This window comes from Protopterus annectens, chromosome 3.part1 (genome assembly GCF_019279795.1).
Source record: "Protopterus annectens isolate FY-2018-M chromosome 3.part1, PAN1.0, whole genome shotgun sequence".
NCBI lineage: Eukaryota > Metazoa > Chordata > Ceratodontiformes > Protopteridae > Protopterus > Protopterus annectens.
This window is the reverse complement of record NC_056732.1, coordinates 1526283960-1526305613: the sequence shown is the minus strand read 5'-3', so window position 1 is coordinate 1526305613 and position 21654 is coordinate 1526283960. Positions and strand designations below refer to the sequence as shown.

The window sequence follows — 21654 nt, the reverse complement described above, 5'->3', positions numbered from 1 at the left end:
TCTCATTTGAATCTGATCATTTTCATTGCAGCTGCTTTACAGTCAGTCACACGGCCCTATTCCAGTGCACACCAGAGAGTGCAGTTACCTGATGCCATCACTTACTAATGATACTAATGTTACAAAGACATGTGTCTGGAGTGTTTCTCTCTGGGCCTCCACTGAAAATTGACTTTGTTCCAAGTTGGACTTTCCTGGTTAAAAATGTTAAATTAAATAAATAAAATAATTATCTGGGTCAGACAGCAATGGCAGACGTTGGACAGAGCAGGAAAATGTTAAATATATAGTAAGGGCATTTTGGAAAATTTCAAATGGGTAGTAAGGGTATTCTGGGAGTGCCTACCTTCTGTACTGAGGAGGCTGGTAATATGAAGTCTGAGTGGATTCCCTTCAAAACCTCAGTAGCTGAAGTGATGGCACAGAGATGTAAGATGAGTAACAGTTCTCATGGTGATATGTTTATGAGCCATTGGTGAGTATAACAGTAAAGGAAGCTGTCAGCTTACAGAAGAGGACTTTTTGTGAAATACTAGTGGGAGATTCAGATTTAGCAAATAGGTACCAATGGGGCAGGAGGACATCAGTTAATGAAATGAAGGTCTTGATGTGTGGGAAGAATTTGAAGAATTAGACAGAATGAGTGCCTCAGACAGATTCTGGTAAACCATTTAGTGACATGGGAATTTGGTAAGGGAGGATGGAAATTGATAGGTGTAAAAATTTTGACATCACCTGGGTCCATTGTCAAGTCGTGGAAGTAATGTTTTGATTAATTCCTAAACCTAGAGTACATGCCATCCTCTCAGGCGGCAGTTCCCAAAGCAACTGATGGGATAAGTTCTTAGGTATAAGATTCAGAAAAGGGGGCCATGCCACTCACACTGCTCACACTTTTATTAAAATGTTTTGAAAATGATATGCAGTGGGAAAGGAAAATATTTTAAAACAGCAAGAAGACTTGAAAGTGAGTTGGTGCTTCCACTAGAACTGCTTTTGTGTAGTTCTGAACAAGAAAGGATTCATTACCTGTAGCCACTTTTATCATTTTCAGGATTGCATAGACACCTGAGCCTACCTCAACAATCAACAGGTGATATGGCACAGAACTAAACCTGGGCCAGATGCCAGTCTAGCACACACACACACACACACACACACACACACACACACACACACACACACACCCACACATATATATATATATATATATATATATATATATATATATATATATATATATATATATATATATATATATATATATATATATATATATATATATATATATATATATATATACACATACATATATACAGTGGATATAAAAAGTTTACACACCCCTGTTAAAATGCCAGGTTTTTGTGATATAAACATTTTTTCACCTTAATATGACCTATAACCCGTGCAAGTCAATTGAAAAACAAACAAATCTGTTAGGGCAAAAAAATATAAAAAATAAAAAAAGTACAATACGCTGGTTGCATACGTGTGCACACTCTTAAACTAATACTTTGTTGTGTGTACACACCCTTAAACTAATACTTTGTTGAAGCACCTTTTGATTTAATTACAGCATTCAGTCTTCTTGGGTAGGAGTCTATCAGCATGATACATCTTGCTTTGGCAATATTTGCCCACTCTTCCTTGCAAAAGCGCTCCTTGCAAAAGCAGTGTCAGTGGCACAACAGGTAGTACACTTGTCTTTGGTGTTGAAGTCTGTGGATTCCATTCCCACACCAAGTATATTAATTGCTGCACTCCTTTAGATGTGACATTAAACCAGGGCCCCTGCTGCTTGAACTGTTGGCAGCTCAGATGGATGTAAAAGTTCCCACAACTCCTATAAAAAAAAAAAAGGACAAGTTCCCTGATGGCCTAGCCAAGCTTCCTTTCAATGGCACAGGAAAATAACTTTTTCGGGTGGCGTAAGCCAGGGAACCTTGTTGGCTAGGCTTACTTAGGCCCTTGAGCTGATAGCCTAGTACTTACCTATGAACCTATGAAATCTGTCAGATTGTGAGGGCATCTCTTGTGCACAGCCCTCTTTAGGTCACCCCACATATTTTCTATTGGATTTAGGTCTGGGCTCTGGTTAGGCCATTCCAAAACTTTAATTTTCTTCTGGTGAAGCCATTCTTTTGTTGATTTGGATGTATGCTTGGGGTCATTGTCATGCTGAAAGGTGAAATTCCTCTCCATCTTCAGCTTTCTAGCAGATGTCTGAAGGTTTTGGGCCAAAAGTGACTAGTATTTGGAACTGTTCATAATTCCCTCCACCTTGACTAAAGCCCCAGTTCTAGCTGAAGAAAAGCAACCCCAAAGCATGACACTGCCACCACCATGCTTCACCATGTGGATGGTGTTCTTTTGGTGATGCAAAGTGTTGTTTTTGCGCCAAACATACCTTTTGGAATTGTGGCCAAAAAGTTCAACTTTGGTTTCATTAAACCATAACACACTTTCCCACATGCTTTTGGGTGACTCGCTGTATTGTTTTGTAAATTTTAGCTGGGCCTGGATGTTTTTCTGTGTAAGAAAAGTCTTCCGTCTTGCAACCTTATCCCATAGTCCAGACATATGGAGAATCTGGGAGATTGTTGTCACATGCAGTACACAACCGGTACTTGCTAGAAATTCCTGCAGCTCCTTCAGTGTTGCTGTAGGTCTCTTGGCAGCATCCCTGACCAGTTTTCATCTTGTCTTTTTATCAATTTTGAAGGGTTGTCCAGTTATTTGCAATGTCACTGTTGTCCCATATTTTTCTCCACATTTTGATGACTGCCTTCACTGTGTTCCACGGTATATCCAATAGTGGGGAAATTTTTTTGCACCCTTCTCCTGACTGATACCTTTCAACAATGAGATCCCTTTGATGCTTTCTAAGCTCTCTGTGAAACATGGCTTTTGCTGTAGCAGGCAACTGAGTAAATAGGTTCATAGGCTGTTACTAGGCTATCGGCCATAGGGCCTATACAAGCCTAGCCATAACAATTCCCCGGATATTTCTTCCTACAATATTTACTTCCCTGGACCCCTGTCTAGCAGGGCAATTTGACACGATCGCCGGGGTGAATTTTCTATCTCCCATCCAATTGTCAAGGTTCCTTTTGAAGAGGGCCAAGGAGGCGCTCTGCTTGAAATGTATGGGCAGTCTATTCCAGAGTATAGGAAGTCTCTGGGTCAGGAACCTATCCCTCCAGCATGTTTTGTTCATTGTGATCACAAGGTTTAGATCCCTGGAGTGTGTGGCTCTTTGGGATTGGGATTTATTTAAGTGGAGCATATCCAACAGCTCAGGGTTTCACATGGCCTTGTATATTAAACAGAGATCGCCTCTGAGTAGACGATATGCCACAGAGTATAGCTGGAGTTTTTTTAGATGGTCAGCATAGGGCATCTGCTTTAGGCCTGTGATTCTTTTAGTGAGGTATTTCTGTGGCCTTTCCAGCTGTTGCAGATGTCTTGTGAGGTACATACCAAACAAGGCATTGTACTCTATAATGGGTCCAATGAGGGATGAGTACAGTGGGACAATGACTTCTTTTTTTCCTGGATGAGGTGTGCCACATAGAAGGATTTTCTGACTGTTGTGGTGATGTGGTTATCGAAGGTGAGACCACTGTCCACCTGTGTCCCTACGTCTCCCATCACACTTTCAGTGTTTAGCGTACTGCCACCTATGTGGTAATTCATGGGTACATGGTTTGTCCCAAAGGGGATAACTATACATTTCTTGGCATTAAGCTTGAGCCCATGGCTCTGGTACCAATCATCTGTTTCTGTAAGGCCCTTTTGTAGAATATCCACATAATTTGGGGATTCAATAATGGCTCCCAGTTTGCAGTTATCTGAGAACTTTGCTAGCCAGAGTCCCTTAGTGTTGGCCTGTACTTCAGAGACGTAGATGCCAAACAAGAGCGGTCCCAGAACTGAACCCTGAGGTACTCCACTTGTCACTTGTCTCAAGCTGGATTTGGAGTTGGCTACTTTTATAGTCTGGGTTCTGTCAGTAAGCTAATTGGCAACCCATCAAGTGACGCAGGGATTTATGCCCAACTTAGTAAGTTTATCTATGATTCCAGAGTGGGGGATGGTGTTGAAGGCCTTGGCAAGGTCCAGATAGGCTGTGTGGACCGCCTTGCCCTCATCCACAGCTTTGGAGATTGATTCGACGAAGTCAATCAGGTTCATGAGACAAGATCGGCCCTTCACAAACCCAAACTGGGTGGGGTCCAGTGTTTGAAGGTTGCATGATAATGCATTCCATGCCCTTGCAGATCAGGCTCATCAGACTGATGGGATGGTAGTTCCCAGGATCCAAGGTGGATCCCCCTTTGTGGAGTGGGATAACTGTAGCTGTGCGCCACTCAGTGGGCACGAAGCCTGAGGTGAGGCTATGATTAAACATTACACTTAGGTGAGGTGCCAGTTCATTTTGTAGTTCATATAGTACACAGCCCGGGATGTCATCTGGTCCCATGGATGCTATATTCTTAGCTTTGTGGAGTGCAGTTTCTACCTGGTTGGCCATGATGACTGGAATATGGCAATCTTTTGGTATTGAGATGGGCCCTTTAGGGGGTGAGGGGGGGTGAAGTTGGCACTAAATCGATCTGCCAGGATATTGGCAATATCCTTGGGATTAGTATATTTAATACCATTCTGTTGTAGCTCAGAAGAGATCTGAGCATTGCCATTTAGATTCTTGACATAACTATAGAATGCCTTGTGGTTGTCTTTGGAATCTTTGGCAATTTTATTTTTGTAACTAGCTTTGGAGGATTTTATGAGGGATCTCAGCTTCTTACTGAGGCTGGTAAGGGAGTTTTTTGCATCCTGGGATTTTCCTCTTTTCTGCAACAGTTTCTTCCTTCTCTTTTATAGTTTGTTTATGGCAGGGGACCACCAAATTGGCTTCCTTTTTTTGGAGGAGAGCATCTTGGTTCTATTTGAGATGGCACGATTCATGCATGAGTGGATGTGCTCGTACAGTGCCTTAGTGTAGGATTCAGCAGTCAAACTTTCAGCTCCCATCTGCATGGGTGCCATGAAGTTTGTCACTTCTGACTTAAGTAGAATGAAGTTGGCTTTGGAGAAGTTGTTTACGGAGGTTTCCTTACTGGGGGTGGGGTGGGATGTGGATGTCAAGGGTGATTTGCTTATGGTCAGACCTGACCAATGAGGGGGTGACCACTGGTGTGGAGTGTCTGTCTCCCATGTTGGTAATGACCAGGTCTAGGATATTGGAGCCCCTAGTGGGACAATGGATTAGTTGATCCAGGGCATTGGAATTTATGAATTCCAAGAACCATTGGGAAAAGGTGTTAGTATCCGAATAGTTTTCCCAGTTAATTGCAGGGTAGTCGAATTCACCCAGTATTAGGGTGTTTGGTTGTATCTTAATATTTTCCAGTATGTTTAGAAAGGTGTAGTGAGAATCTTGGGGCATGGTGGGGGATCTGTAGCAAGCTACAGTTTGGATTGCAGTCTTACCTAGTGTTAGTTGCACCTGGAGAATTTCAGATGCACTGTGTTGGGCAACTAGCCTGGAGGTGTGAATATTCTTGGTGAATATGGACACTCCTCCACCTTTAGTGTTTTAGTCTTGGTTTGGTGGCCGAAAAGTGTGGTAAGAGTTGTAGTCTGGTATTGCAGGGATGCTGTCTGGAGTCTTGAACCAGGTCTCAGTTACTGCAGATATCGATGTTCTCCATTTTTAGGAGTGCCTCGAGAGAGTGCATTTTGAGGTTTAGACTCTACTAGAACAGCTGAACTTTATTTGGGGTTAATCAGAGTCTCTTTAATTGATGGCAGGTGTATACCCAAGAAGATTGAATGCTGCATTTAAATCAAAAGGTGCTTCAACAAAGTATTAGTTTAAGGGTATGCACACACAACAAAGTATTAGTTTAAGGGTATGCACACTTATGCAGAGCATTGTACATTTTTTATTTTGTATACATTTTCCACTAACAGATCTGTTTGTTTTTCAATTGAATTGTACAGGTTATAGGTTACATTAAAGAAGGGACAAGTTTTGAAATGATTTATTGTGGGCTCATTTTTTATAACAAAAACCTGGCATTTTAACAGGGGTGTGTAAACTTTTTATATCCACTGTAAGTCTGGAGGATCATCAGTTCACCTACTAAACATCCTTGTGATGTGTCATGTGTGTCAAAATTGGTTCACTGAGCAAAAACCCACAAAGATACAGGTTGGAACCTCAACCAAGAACTGCATCAGAATCCAGTCAATAAGAGGCAGCATTGATAACTGCTGCATCCATGTAGAGAATTGTTTTTAATGAATTGTTTAGATTTTAATGTATTTAAACTTCAGTTGCTTGGTCTTATTTTATTTAATCTAGTAGTTCAGCTACATATTAAAAAAATGTAAATGAGACATCTCTGTGCATGAATTAAAGTCATTTGCAGTTGGATCATTACTGGAGCAACCCAGCTCCATAGCAATTTTGTATGAATAATGGAATATTTTCATAAAAGTATTATTGAAAATAATAAATATCAGTGGCCCCAGGATTTCATAGCACCTCACTACTACAGTGTGGGATGACCTCCATGCCTCAAATCTACAATATTAGAGAATGAAAAAAAAAACAGAACTCAATCTGCCTGTAGGTGTGCATTCACACAAAGACTGTTCAGCCAAAATCCTCCTAGCCAGGCTCAAATCAAGGAATAAAGCAACCAAACCACATTTCATCAGCATAAGTAATTAATTTGGCACGTTAAAACTCTGTTATACCATCTCATTTCCATCTAAAATAAATATTTATTTTTAACATGTCATTTCATTTAGATTAAGTAAATAAAAACTGCAGGTTGAAATACATTTCTTGGACTCCGTCAAAGAAAATATCTAGATCTCTATCAGCACAGGAACAGTTTAATCTAGGAAGGCAGGTAGTGAATTTAGAATTTATAGCTGAGTCATCTCTTCTGGTCAAAAGTAGTTTAATTTCCTACAGCAGCGATTATTTTGATAAATTATGCAATAATTACCAGCTGCCTGTACAGGAAGGGATGGAGGAGGGAGAAGGAGAGATCTACTCGTAAGTCGCAAGTAATGTTATTGTCGAAGTCATTAGATTAATTTTGATTGCAAACAATGTCAAAGCAGTGATTGAATTAATTTTATTGAAATTAATAACGGGGATGCAAAGAAAGAGTATCGTTATGTAGAGCGTCAAGTAAAACCTCATTTGGTATAAACTAGTTGAATACTAAGATTTCAGGGGAGCATCGAAAAAAACACAAACTGTAGCAGCATGGGAGGGGCAGTCATATCACTGACAGCTGCTGAAGTCCAAAGCGTGGGTTCCAGTCCCCACGGCAGCAAATCCTAACACTCTTCTTAGATGGCTACTATGGCCATACTACTGACTGAAACAATATTATGTGCTGCCATCCCACGGTTGATGTCATAGATTGTAGGTTATGGCATCGCTCACACTACAGCCATACTGCATTGGGACTTCTTGCAAAATGTTTTAAGAACAAACACCCAAAGGTCCAAGATATACAGTTACCGGCACTGAAAACGATTGCTCGGTTGAAATGGCAGCTAGAAATTGCAGGGGACCCCAGTGTAGTGCTCCTCATCAATGCGACTCATGGTGTGAATGTGTGGCTTAAAAAGGAAGCAAACAATTCGGGGTGTAGAAACCTGGCTACATTTTGTATTTCAGGCAAACGATTATTGTACTTGCTCACGTATGATTTGCCTTATATTTTTGCCTCATCCCGCCAGATTTTGCCTCTTATTTTTGGTCTGCTCCTCATAAAAGTTTTGGTTTTCTGGAATTTTGTAGCAAATTAGTGAGGACTGAATTCACTAAACAATGACAGGCATTTATTTGAGTTTCAGACTTCACATCCTTCAGAAAATGCATGGTAACAATGCCTTTTATTCTGGCAACTTTTCTAGTTTGTCAGAACAATACTTATAATTTGTCCCTATTTTTGCAGCTTTGACCCCATTATTTTTGGATTTGCCCAAATTTTTTTGTGCTAAGAGGTTTAGAGCTATGCTCCTAAGATGTTTGAGTTTTCTGTCAAATCACTTTGAATTACAATCAGTCAGTCAATAATGTTGGACATTTCATTTGTCCACAGCTCTCAATCTTCCATTTCCAAAATGAGGAACACAAGCTCTGATAATGTGGAACAAATGGGCAAAATGTGGAACATGCACTACCGGCTTATTAACAGCTTCAACTAGTAAGGTCATAGTATGGTTAAAATATGATGATTTTACTTATAAAAAAATATGTTAATGAATTAATATGATTCAGTTCTATTTACCATGGATATCAGTTAAAAAAAATTCCTAATAGTGTGACAGGCACTTTCAATCGGGAACTTTGAGGAACATGAACTTTTTAAGACCCCAAATGAGGTATGTTCTTCCTAATCACAACGCAACACTAATCACGAGACACACAACTCTCCTAAACAGTGTGCCACTCAACTAAAGCCCCTAAGGCAAAACAGCATGCCCAACAGACTAGTCATAGGTGACTTGATAGTGAAACACACTGATGTCCCACTCACTAGGTTGAATAAGGAGAAAGTAACAGTCAGCTGCCTGTTAGGTGCCAGGATCTGCCACATAACGCATGCACTCAGGTCTCTCAACAACAGGTACAAATATGACTCTGTCATTGTACATGTGGGTGTGAATGACCTGAGATGTACCTCCCTGGACTACATGAAAAGAGATATGGAGGAGTTCTCAGATTATGTATCCCAGGCAAGTATGACCCTAGCCCTGAGCAGCATCCTACCATCACCCAGAATGATACCACAGTACAAGCAGAAAATAAATGAGTTCAACAATTGGTTACGTTTCTGCTGTCATTCTAAGGGGATCCAGTATCTGTCTGCCTGGGATGACATGACTGGCAGACCTCGATGCTTTGCCAGAGATGGCCTGCATCTGTTACCCCTGGGCTTCTGGATACTGGCCAAAGCTCTTGCAACCCCTATAGTGCCTTTTTTAGGCTGTGTTCCAAAGACCAAATTACCACCATAACAGCTACAAACAAATGCAATATAAGGGTCAAGCTGTTCAATGCTAGAAGTCTAAATCTCAAAATGCACTCGCTCAAAGCACTCCCTAAAATGGAGAACATTGAAATTTGTGTTGTAACAGAGACCTGGTTCAAGGCAGCTGAAAACACCCCTACAGTACCAGGCTATAAACTCATTCCACACCTTTCAACCCCAGATCTTGGACCGAAGCTCAAAAGGCATTGGTGTTTCCATATTCATAAAGGATGCTCACAGCTCCAGACTGGTAGCCCAACCTAACGCATAAGAGATACTTCAGGTGCAGCTAACATTGGGTAAGACAGCAATTCAGGCTGTAGCCTGCTATAGGTCCCCAACCATGTCCCAAGACTTGCACTCCATGTTTCTAAGCACCCTGGAGAATATTAGGGTCCAACCTAACACTCTCTTACTAGGCAACTTCAACCATACCTCCATTTATTTATTTTACATTTGTTAACCGGGTTAGTCTGGCTGAGCTTTTGGCTCATTTTCAGCAGAGACCCGGAGAGAAAAGCTCCTCAGGACTAGAAAACAATTTATTAAATTTTAGTAACATAGTAGTAACAATCAGCTATAGGATGTTACAAGCAGAGACCTGGAGAGAAAAAAGCTCCTCAGGCAATTCAATTATACAGAGTATTAACAATTGGCAGAGTTGTTACAAACAAGGTTTTAAACAATTAGCAGAAGAAAATGTGACTAGTTAAAATATTATTTAAGCTGCTTAGAGCAAAATGAGTTAATAGTTCGGCAGATGCTTATTTAAAGTGGGTAGGATCTAGTTGTATAGGAGTTTGGAAACAAGAAAGGAAAGCAAGAATGGCTAGTAGGAGATGTAGGGAAGGTAGAGTATAGGATGCAGACTAGACAGGTAGGTTGTTTTGAGACTGTAAGAATTAAGAGTGGTTGGAGATATAGAGGAAGGGAAGAGGTAGAAGGGGCATGGGGAGTAGTGTTAGAGATACATTAAGAGTGAGGTGGTGAAATAGGTGAAAGGATGGTGGTTTCAGGTTGGTTGGCTACAGTGGCAAGACCGCTTAGTTTTTAGGTATTTCCTTGTGGCTAATTTGAAACTTTTGCTATGCTGGAGGGATTTTATTTCCAAGGCGAGTTGGTTCCAGGATGTAGCTGGGTTATAGTTATACAGAAGACAGCCTATTTTGGTTTTGGGTTTGTAGATTTCTAATAATTCTTGATTTCAGCTGCGTAGCGTCCTAGCAAGGGAATGTTTGGATATGATAGTGGAGAGGCTGAGGCAGAAGGAGGGTAGATAGAGAATAGAGTGGATGATTTGTAGTTGGTATAGTTGGAGCAGCTGAGGGAATTCTAGCCAGTCTAGTTGCTGTAGTGCTAAGCAGTGGTGTGACTTGTAGGTTTAGTTAGCTGCAAATCTGGCGATCTTATTATAGGTAGTTTCAAGCTTGGAAATAAGTGTAGAATTTAGGTTTGTGAATATGTGGAAGCTGTACAGGAGTGTTGGGAGTAATAAAGCCTGGGAGAGATTTATTCGGGCAGTGTTAATTAAGTATTTCTTGCTACGGAAAAGGTGTCCAAGTTTCTGATGAGTTCTTTTTACTGAGTTAGTAATATGGAGATCAAACATAAGCTGATCATCTATTGTAACACCTAGCAATTTAGTACTCGATTCAGCTGAGATGATAGTGTTGTTGCAGGATAAGATGGTAAATGTACTTTTGAGTGTGGTGATGTTTTTAGGGAGGAAGAGTAGGAGCTTAGTTTTTTTTGGATTAAGTATTAGTTTATCACTAAGCTAAGTCTCAATGGTGTGGAAGGATGCCTGGGTAGTTGAGTGGAGGTCAGTTGGGTTGTCAGCAATGGTTATAACAGTAGAGTCATCAGCATATTGCACAAGGGATGACTGGGGACAAGAGGAGTAGAGCAAGTTGGTGAAAATATTAAAGAGTAGTGGTCCAAGTATGGAGCCTTGGGGGACTCCCATTTGTACAGTGAGAGGGGAGGAGAGGGGAGGTAACTACTAACTGGGTAAACTACTTATGTACCAATACACTTGCACAATGTTGCCTGGAGTTCATTAATTCTAATGCCTTGGACCAGCTCATTCTTACCTCCACTAGAGGTAGCAACATCCTTGACCTGGTCATTACTAACATGGGCAACCATTGCTCTACACCTATAGTCAGCTTCTCCCTGGTTAGATCTGACTACAAACTAATCACCTTGGAAATCCACATCCTCCCCCACCCCCCCGCAAAGGTAATCACCATAAAAACTTCTCCAAACTAACTTTGGGCTACTAAAAGCAGAGGTGGCTAACTTCACAGCACCCATGCAAATGGAGAATAGTTGCGTGACCACATAATCATACACCAATGCACTGTACAAACATGTACACAAATGCATGGCTCTTGCCATACCCAATAGAACCAAGATGCTCTCCTCCAAAAAAAGGAAGCCAATCTGGTGGTTCCTTTCCATAAACAAACTCTACAACAGAAAGAGGAAACTGATGTGGAATAAGGTGAAGTCCCAAGACTGGAAAAACTCCCTTATCAGCCTCAACAAAAAATTAAGATCCCTCACCAAATCTTCTAGAGGTAGCTATGAAAACAGAATTGCAACAGATAGTAAAGACAACCACGAGGCCTTCTATAGTTACGTAAAGAATCTCCCGGCAATACCCAGATTTGCTCTTAGCTACTGCACAATGGTACCTCCTATACCAAGCCAACAGATATTGCCAGTATACTGGCCGACAGATTCAGTGCCAACTCTACCCCCACAAAGGACCAATCACAATACCAGTAGATTGCCAGGCACCCTGTATTACTGCTGAACAGGTTAAAATAGCACTGTCCAAGGCCAAGAATACCGATTCTATTGGGCCTGTCAATATCCCTGGTTGTGTTCTACATGAACTACAGAGTGAACTGGTATTTCACCTGTGTGCTCTATTCAATCACAGCCTCATCTCAGGCTTTGTCCCTACCGAATGGCGTACTGCTACAGTCATCCCTCTCCACAAAGGAGGAGCAACTACAGACCCTGGGAACTATCACCCTATTAGCCTGATGAGTCTGATATGCAAAGCTATGGAACGCATCATCATGGACCTAATAAACAAGGATAAAGGGAATCCCCAAACTCTGGATCCCACACAGTTTGGTTTTGTGAAGGATAGATCATACCTGCTCAACTTGGTCGACTTCTTTGAGTCAGTCACCAGTGCTGTGATGAAGGCAAGGTGGTTCATGCAGCCTACCTTGATCTGGCCAAGGCCTTTGATACCATTCCCCACTCAGGAATCATAGAAAAGCTCACTAAGCTAGGCATCAACCCCTGTATCACAAGGTGGGTTGCAAACTGGCTCACAGATAGAACCCACAGTATGAAAGTAGCTGACTCCAAGTCAGACTACTGACCAGTCATGAGTGGAGTCCCATAAGGTTTGGTCTTTTGTCCTCTCCTGTTTGGTATCTACTTCTCTGAAGTCCAGGCTAACAAGGAGGGACTCTGGCTGACAAAGTTCGCAGACAATTGCAAGTTGGGAGATATTATTAACTCCCCAAGTGATGTTGAAATCCTACAGAATGGCCTCACTGAGACCAATGACTGATGTCAGAACTATGGCCTTAAGCTCAATGCCAAGAAATGTGTTGTCATCCCCTTGGTTCCCATGAATTACCACACTGATGGTAGTCCACTGAGCACAGAAGACATTATAAGAGATCTAGGAACATAGGTTGATAGCAACCTCTCTTTTGATCACCACATTGCCACTGTGGTCAAAAAGTCCTTCTATGTGGCACATCTCATTACTAAGGGTTTTGCATCCAGGAAGAAAGTGGTCATTGTCTCCCTTTACTCTTCCCTCATTAGGTCAATCATCGAGTACAATGCCCCATTGGCATGTACCTCACTAGACACCTGCAACAACTGGAGAGGCTGCAAAAATACCTCACAAAGAGGATCCTAGGCCTTACACACTTGTCCTATATGGACAGACTCAAAAAACTCCAACTATTCTCTGTATCATATTGCCTACTTAGAGGTGATCTCTGCTTTACTTACAAAGCCATGTCTGACCCTGCTCTGTTAGAAATGCTACATCTAAAGAAATCCCAATCTCTCCACACCACATGCTCCAGAAATCTCAACCTCATTACCACAATTAACAAAACATGCTGAAGGGACAGGTTCATAAGCCAGAGATTGCCCATGCTATGGAACAGACTTCCCATATATGTCAAGCAGAGCCCCTCACTGACCTTCTTCAAGAGAAATCTTGATGAGTGGATGGGAAACAGAAAATTCACCCCGGGGATAACTCCAGTGGCTTTACTCAACAGAAGCACTGGGAACTAAGGTCGGGTGGTACTATGCCAGGTTAATCCTATGGCTAGGCTTCTAAAGGCCCCAGGGCCATTAGCCTAGTTCACACCTATGAACCTAATGAGATACACCTGAGTGGTATACATATTTCCTACTCTTTAGAAAATGTGCGTTGATGCAAAACTTGTTCTTGTGTTAAAATTGTAAGTCATCATCATCTTTCAGCTCTTCCCATTAGGGGTTGCCACAGCGGATCATCTCTTTCCATTTCTTCCTATCCTCTGCATCTTGCTCTGTCACACCAACCGCCTGTGTGTCCTCTCTCACCACATCCATAAACCTTATCTTAGGCCTTCCTCTTTTCCTCTTACCTGGCAGCTCCATCCTTAGCATCTTTTTCCCAATATACCCATCATCCCTCCTCAGCACATGTCCAAACCAACACAATCTCATCTCTCTTGCTTTGTCTCCAAACTGTTCAACATGACCTGACCCTCTAATACACTGATTCCTAATCCTATCATCCTAGTCACACCAAGTGCAAATCTTAACATCTTTAACTCTGCCACATCCAGCTCTGACTCCTGCCTTTTTGTCAATGCCACTGTCTCCAACCCATATAACATAGCTGGTCTCACTACCCTCTTGTAGACCTTCCCTTTCACTCTTACTGGTACCCGTCTGTCACAAATCACTCCTGACACTCTTCTCCATCCATTCCACCCTGCCTGTACTCTCTTCTTCACCTCTCTTCCACATTTACCATTACTCTGAACTGTTGATCCCAAGTACTTAAACTCGTCCACCTTTACCAACTCTACTCCCTGCATCCTCACCATTCTTCTACCCTCCCTCTCATTTACACACATATATTCTGTCTTAGCCCTGCTGACCTTCATTCCTCTGCTCTCTAGAACATATCTCCACCTCTCCAGTGTCTCCTCAACCTGATTCCTACTCTCACTACAGATCACAATGTCATCTGCAAACATCATAGTCCATGGGGCCTCCTGTCTGATCTCATCTGTCCATCACCACTGCAAATAAGAAAGGACTCAGAACTGATCCTTGATGTAATCCCACCTCCACCTTAAATAGATCTGTCACTCTCACTGCAGTCCTCACCACTGTCACACTACCCTCGTACATATCCTGTACCACTCTTACATACTTCTCTGCCACTGCCGACTTCCTCATACAATACCACAACTCTTCTCTAGGCACCCTGTCATATGCTTTCTCCAAGTCTACAAAGACACAATGCAACTCCTTCTGACCTTCTCTGTATTTCTCCAATAACACTCTCAGAGCAAGCATTGCATCTGTAATGCTCTTTCCTGGCATGAAACCATACTGCTGATCACTAATCATCACCTCCCTTCTTAACCTAGCTTCTACTACTCTTTCCCATAACTTCAAGCTGTGACTGATCAATTTTATCCCTCTGTAGTTACTGCAGCTCTGCACATCACCCTTATTCTTAAAGATAGGTACCAACACACCTTTTCTCCACTCCTCAGGCATCCTCTGACTTTCCAAAATTTCATTAAACAATCTAGTTAAAAATTCCACTGCCATTTCTCCTAAACACCTCCATGCTTCCATTGGTATGTCATCTGGGCCAACAGCCTTTCCATTCTTCATAGCTGTCCTTACTTCCTCCTTAATCTAATCTAATCTAATCATCATTATCATATTATATTATCATATTATTATATTATTATATTATCATCTAATGCTAATCTGTTTCACTTCCTGATTCACTATCCCCACATCATCCAACCTTCTCTCTCATTCTCTTCAGTCATCAGCCCCTCAAAGTACTCTTTCCATCTACTCAACACACTCTCCTCTCTTGTGAGTGCCTTTCCCTCACTATGTTAAAATTGTAAGTGAATTATGATAATAATTCAAAAAAATATCCGTACACCCTGCATCTTTGTACCACATTATTGTTTGTCATTGTCCCTGACTGTTGAGCAATGAAGTTGAAAACTATAATCTATGACTCAGATTTCTTCAAAACTTCCTGTACTTTCTGCCGATCATACTGTATAAATGTATCCATTTTACTGAGAGGAATGTATTCTGCAGAAATGCCTTTTTACTCAGTTTCTGTTTTAAATGTTCAGTTTTAAGCAATTCTAAGTAGTTTTCTGTGCTCAAAGATGAACAAGCTAATAAAGATTCAGAAAAAAAAAACATGCCAGTTAAAGAGGTAAGCAGGCATGCACTAACCGTAACAAGGGTGTCATTTTAAGTGCCATATTCAAACATTCTTCATAAAGAAATAATATGTCTCTCAGCTTAATGACATAGCTCACAATCTTCATTTTTCGAAACTGTGGAATTCTAACTCTGAATGTGGAAGCTCGCAGTATTGTTAAAACTGTCAACTCGTGCTTGCAAATGTTCTGTTGATGAGCTGAACACAAGTTACAGGAGTGCATCAGCTTCTGATTGGCTAACAGCTGCCGGCATAGCGCTTAACCAATCAGGAACAAATCTCACCAGAATCAGGGACTCCTCCAGAAATAACCAAGGGCAACCAGGGACACTTTTAAAATATCAGTGTTAATACTTTGAGACATTGACAGTTTAAGAGAATAGGAACTCGAATTATTGTCATTATTTATTAAATGTAATTCACCACCTTTTTCTAAAACTCATCAAAATTAGGATGGATTAGGAGGGGCACAGCAAAAAAAAAAAAAAAAAAAAAAAAAATGAGTCAAAAGCAAGGATGTCCCTGAAAATCAGGGACAGTTGAGAGGCGCCGAATGTGCATTCATTCATTCATTTAGTGTCCAGTGCCCCACTTTGTGATATTTCTGCTCATAATTGGAAGAAAAATGGTATATAGGATGAACTAGTTAAAAATATTCTGATGAGTTACATTCATTAGTCGTCGCTAAATCACATTTCTTCACCATTTACTTTGCTTTTGAATAAAAATTTGCCATTGCACTAGGATGATCAGATGTCGACTTTATTATGTGTATTTGTTAACGGGTAAATGTATTTTTTTAATGTACGCATGGGCGACTTAATGGGGCAATGTGCTTAGCAATACTCAGGTCAGCATATTTTTGTTGTTAGAAAGAAACCAGAGTATCCGGATAAGATAGGATAAGACTCACACAGACACAGGTAGAGCGTGTGAAACGCAGATCTGGACTGAATCCTTAACTTGGAGTCTGGACTGTGAAGCTGTAAGGCAAAAACCTTAACTTTGACTTAAATGACACAGTGCCCTTACTTCTGACGATGGTGAGATTTACCGAATGATATAGTCATTGTGACCTATCCAGTCAAATAAAACCGCAGAAATAACAAATATAACAGTCGGTGCAATGATGTGATTATTACATGCTCCAGCTGCAGTTTCTGACTCTAGGATAGACCTAGACACCAGTGATTATATTTTCATGTTACTTTAAACCAATTTCCCTCTCTGCACAGAAAACAATGAGAGCTAAGTGGTGAAAATACGCTGATCAACTGTACGTTTCTTGAAAAAAAAACAGACTGTACAAGATGACAGCTCAGCTATAAATGCAACACTACTTTGAGACCATGTCTTATTTCACATCCTTAAAGCATGAGCAAAATAATTACTAAACAATTACCTTATCTGAGCAAGTTTACAAATAAACAAGATTCACCCGCCCCTTTGCTTCATTTATTTGTTATGGAAATTAGTAAATAAATTAAGCAAGTGCAGTGTAGCATAGTCTTCTACTTAAACCTACCCCCCTAGAATTGTTACTTGGTATAGGTGTATCATGGGAACCTTAAATAGAAAAACGATAAGATTGTATAAACAACATGCCCCAAACTTAATCCAACATACTCTCACACAGATTTGTTTCAGCCAGAACTGCTTCTCTACAGTTATTTAGTTGTATGGGCCCTATCTTTAACAACTGGACCAGTCTCCACAAAAATATTTAATATGGGGGTGCAGGGTGCATAAGTACAGTGTTTAGAATCTCACAGACATTTGCCTGAAATTAATATTTAGGGCAGGGGCAAACCTCTGGGCATGCATTGCTGCTTAATACTGTCATATCCAAAGTTACCATTACTGGTTAAACAGGGCAAAGTCTTGGCTTTTGAGTAAAAAAAGCACACTTTTTTCTTTCAGTTTGAATGAAAGTGACAGTTTGTAAATCAGAGTTCAAAAATGGGCCACTGAAACATTTGTTTTTACCAAGAAATCTTACAGTTATTTGGCAGAAGGCCACTCATAGCCTGGCTTCTGTGATGGATGAACACTGTTATGGGTATGTCAGAAGCTGCTCAGGAAACAAAATATTTTAGAGGTATATATCGATTAGCTTCCCTACCCACATTGTTGGATGAAAACTGCATTTACAGAAATACACAGTACTACTAAAATGTTCAGGGGGCATGGACTTATAATTCTCAAACAAAAAAGTCATTGTCATAAGATGAAAAATTATACCTGTGACTTTTGAATATAATTTCAGGTCATTTCCATTATTTCATTGTAAATTTTTACTACAGTCATATATATGCAAAATTAAAACAGACTGTAGGTACAGAACATTTAAAGCAAGCAAAGTAATACGCATTGGTTGTGGTGAATGAATGCTCTGACCTAAATTGCAAAATTCTGTGAAACTCCAGTGTTTTTCCAGTACTCAGGGAGTCCATATCTGGGATTTACAGGCATTTTTCCTGGAAGCATGGAAAATCAGTGCCTGTGAAAATGTTTGCTAGAATACATTTTAATGAAATGCATGCAACTCATTAACAAATATCTATATATCTATATGTATAAATCTCAGTCAACTGACTACTGCACTGCTGGTTGATAAAATACAATGATAAATAAAAACAAAATGTCACAGCTGGCTACTTAAACATTAAATATATATGTGTGTGTGTGTGTATATATATATATATATATATATATATATATATATATATATATATATATAGATAGCTACAGATGTATACACACACATTACATTTATCAAAGAATCAAAGAGCAGGAGACTTGTTCTGTTTGGAAAGCATTTATATATCTATATCTATACATAGATATATTGATATATAATTATTACAGATATTAAACCGCTGGCTGATAATGCCTTGTGTTAAAAAGGGTGATGCTTCCCTGCAATAACAACAAGGTCATCATATTATTGCAGTGCAGCATTCAGTCCTTTTTCTTCTTCAGTAATACCAACTTTATATCTCTAGAGGTTAGAACCTTTAATAAAATAAGCACACCTTGAAATCTTAAAGGAGCCTCCACTTTCATTGTTTTTTCAGGTTGGTTTCCCTTTGCAATGATGCTCTGCAATAGCGTTCCCTTTTTTGTACATCCTTCACTAGCAAAGCTAGATAACAGTAACAGCTCTACCCTCACGATATTAGCAGTACAAAGCTGTGTCATCAAAGTTGCTGACCCTTCAGGCTGACAATTATAGTATCATTTTTGGAATGCTACATTGTTAATGCATCACTGTTTCAGTGAAGAATTAAAACAAAGTTAATCTTACCTTAGGAGACTGTCCACTAAGAAAATATGGAATTCATGGTACATAGTGCATACTTGTTTTAGTTTCAGCTTACTGGGTGAGTAACATTATATAAACACAGTTTCGAGTACAGTTGTCACCCAGGAAGATGCATTATATAGTTTGTAGCACAAAAAGTGCCAAAGGCTAATAATATTCTTTTTTACTTGTGCACTTAAAATGAAAATCATATTTAGTTATTAGTATGGTTAAGAGTAAAATTAAAATTTATAAATTTTGCCTAGTTTTCTCTTGTTTTCATGAACTAAGTTGTGATTAACATACAGCAAGGTAACATGTTCAGCTTATTTTCTTAGCAGCCAAGACAAGTATTATTTCAAAAGTGCTTTTCTTAAGGGCTTCTTTGAAATACTGGATGTGCAGGTACCTTACAGAGAGATGCATAAAACTTAAATATGATTGCATACTTTGATATAGATGTGCAGCACAAATCTATTTTGCAGATTATTTCAATGACAGACAAGCAATAGTAGAAACTTTTTCAGACATTTCCTTAATGAAACGTACTCCTGGTACCCTTAAATTCATAGCAACACCATTAAAAATCTGATGAAAAATTACAAAATGCATTTCTTTTTTTAGATTAATTAACTAAGGCACTAAAGAAGGCCATCTCTGAGAATTTAATCTTGTCTGGGACTGAAAAAGTTATCCATACAGGAAATATTATTTTTTAGTTTCATAATGACATTTACAGTATTATAGAAATATATGTGCATGAACTGATTTTGAAAATTGATAGCAATGAACTGATGCAAAGTGTTAAAAAAGCAGTTTTTATATAAGAATATACTGAAATTCTAGCACTCTTTTTGTGATTACATAATTTCACTAGAAAGCTGTGCATCAGTTTATTATATAATGTTAGCTGCTATATGACAAATCTAGCTCTTAATTTTTTTAATCATGACAGACTTAATGCATTATTGTCTGTGCTTCTGTTTTGTTTCAATTGGTTCCTAGTTTTTTGCATTTCTCCCTATACAGTCCCTGCAACAGGACTTTTTCAGTGCACATGCCAATACCACTTTACAGGGTGACTGTGTGAAGAACACCTGGCATTGCGCTTTGAAGGGTTCAGCTATTAACTTCTAGACATGGTGAGGGTAATATTGTTTTCTTGCTGATCCTGCTTGGATACAGTCGGTACAGCATGAGGATCTTACTTGATTAGAGTAGTGCCATGAGAATGGATTCCTGATTTCCTATTCCTGTTCCTTCTGGCACTGCACACACAGCCACCTTATTGCTGCTGGGTGACTATCAGGTGAAAAGCAAGAGTAACCTTTCACACAGAACCACCTTACTACTGTCAGGTGGGATTTGGGTGAAGTAGCCCTCCACACACAGCCATCTTACTACTGCTTGCTGGGATATGTGAGAAAAACAAGCATAGCCCTCCGCACACAAACACAACTGTCTTACTACTGCTTGCTGGGATATGTGAGAAAAACAAGCATAGCCCTCCGTACACAAACACAACTGTCGTACTACTGCCTGCTGGGATTTGTGTGGAAAACAAGAGTAGCCCTTCAGGCATTAAAACTCTCTCATTGCATTAGGAGGCATTTCTGAAACAGGACTTCTCAAAAGGACTGGGTTTATGAGGTAAAGTGCATAGTAGCTCAGCATAGCCTATGACTGGGTTACATGTCCCCATTCTTTTGGGGTAAATAGAGACAAATCCTCCAAAATCATGCATTCGAAAGCAATAAATGAAACTCATAAAATGGCATTCAGATAAGAAAACAAAGACATTTATCTGATACACTGATATTTTTACTGGATGCATGTTTTACTGGCAATCTCCTTGGTGAAAAGCAAATGCTAATATTTACTACATTAAGTAAATACTGAACAATATGCATAGGAATCTGCATATTGTTTTGTCATAATACAGTTAATATTTTTAACTATACTCAGGTGTGAGTTTTGTGTTTGCATGCTTAATTACACAAGACTCACATATCTCTATATAATTTAATGTCTAATACCTGCATTTTTGTTAAGTGTTACCTGTTCTGCTCCTGTTTCCCCAGGCATTCTGCTCTAAAGTTGTTTGAGAAGGGACAGCCCACTGGAAAATTCTGAAGTATCACATCACCGTTGGAATTCATCTTCAAGTTTTTTCAAATGTGGGTCCTTCTATGACTAATTATAAGTTTAAGTAGTTGTCAGTCTCTTGATTTTTGCCTTTTGCTTGTCTTTTATTATTTTCTTCCTATTTCCTTCTAATAGTTTTTCTTTCTTGGCAGTAGATATTCTTTCTGCCTCTCTTCTGTATTCTGTTTGTCTCACTGTGTTTTTCTATGTTCTTTTCCTGAGGGAATGGCTTCTGTATGCCTGTCAAATGACAGTCTGTCTTTCTCTCTGGTCTTTTCCTTTTTACTTGCTTTATTCAGCCTTTTTTGCTTAAATAACCTCTCACAATAATCAGCATCACTGAGATTATGATGGTGCAATACACCTAAGCAAACCTTAGTCCTATCATTCGATTGGTTGAGGCACATACCTATGCTGTGATGGACCCGCCCTTCCTTCTGCACAGCTAGATGAGCACACAGATCTTAGCCTCACCCACAGCTCTGTATAACTCATACATTTATTACAAAGTACTTTTACAGGAAAGTTTCCTTTTGTGGCATCTGGGAGGATGGAAATAACAACGAGATAATGAAGGGAAAAACACT

The 21654-nt window shown here is 39.8% G+C and overlaps 1 protein-coding gene across 1 annotated transcript in view; it reads right to left on the bottom strand.

The window, feature by feature from the left end:
- LOC122798549 (nitric oxide synthase, brain-like) overlaps positions 1-21374 on the bottom strand; it is a 140163-nt gene extending 118789 nt beyond the window's left edge. The window contains exon 1 of the mRNA XM_044067602.1: positions 20981-21374. Coding sequence (XP_043923537.1) covers positions 20981-21081 — 101 coding nt within the window. The 5' untranslated portion in view covers positions 21082-21374. The remainder of the gene's footprint in view (positions 1-20980) is intronic.
- Between the last annotated feature and the right edge of the window lie 280 nt (positions 21375-21654).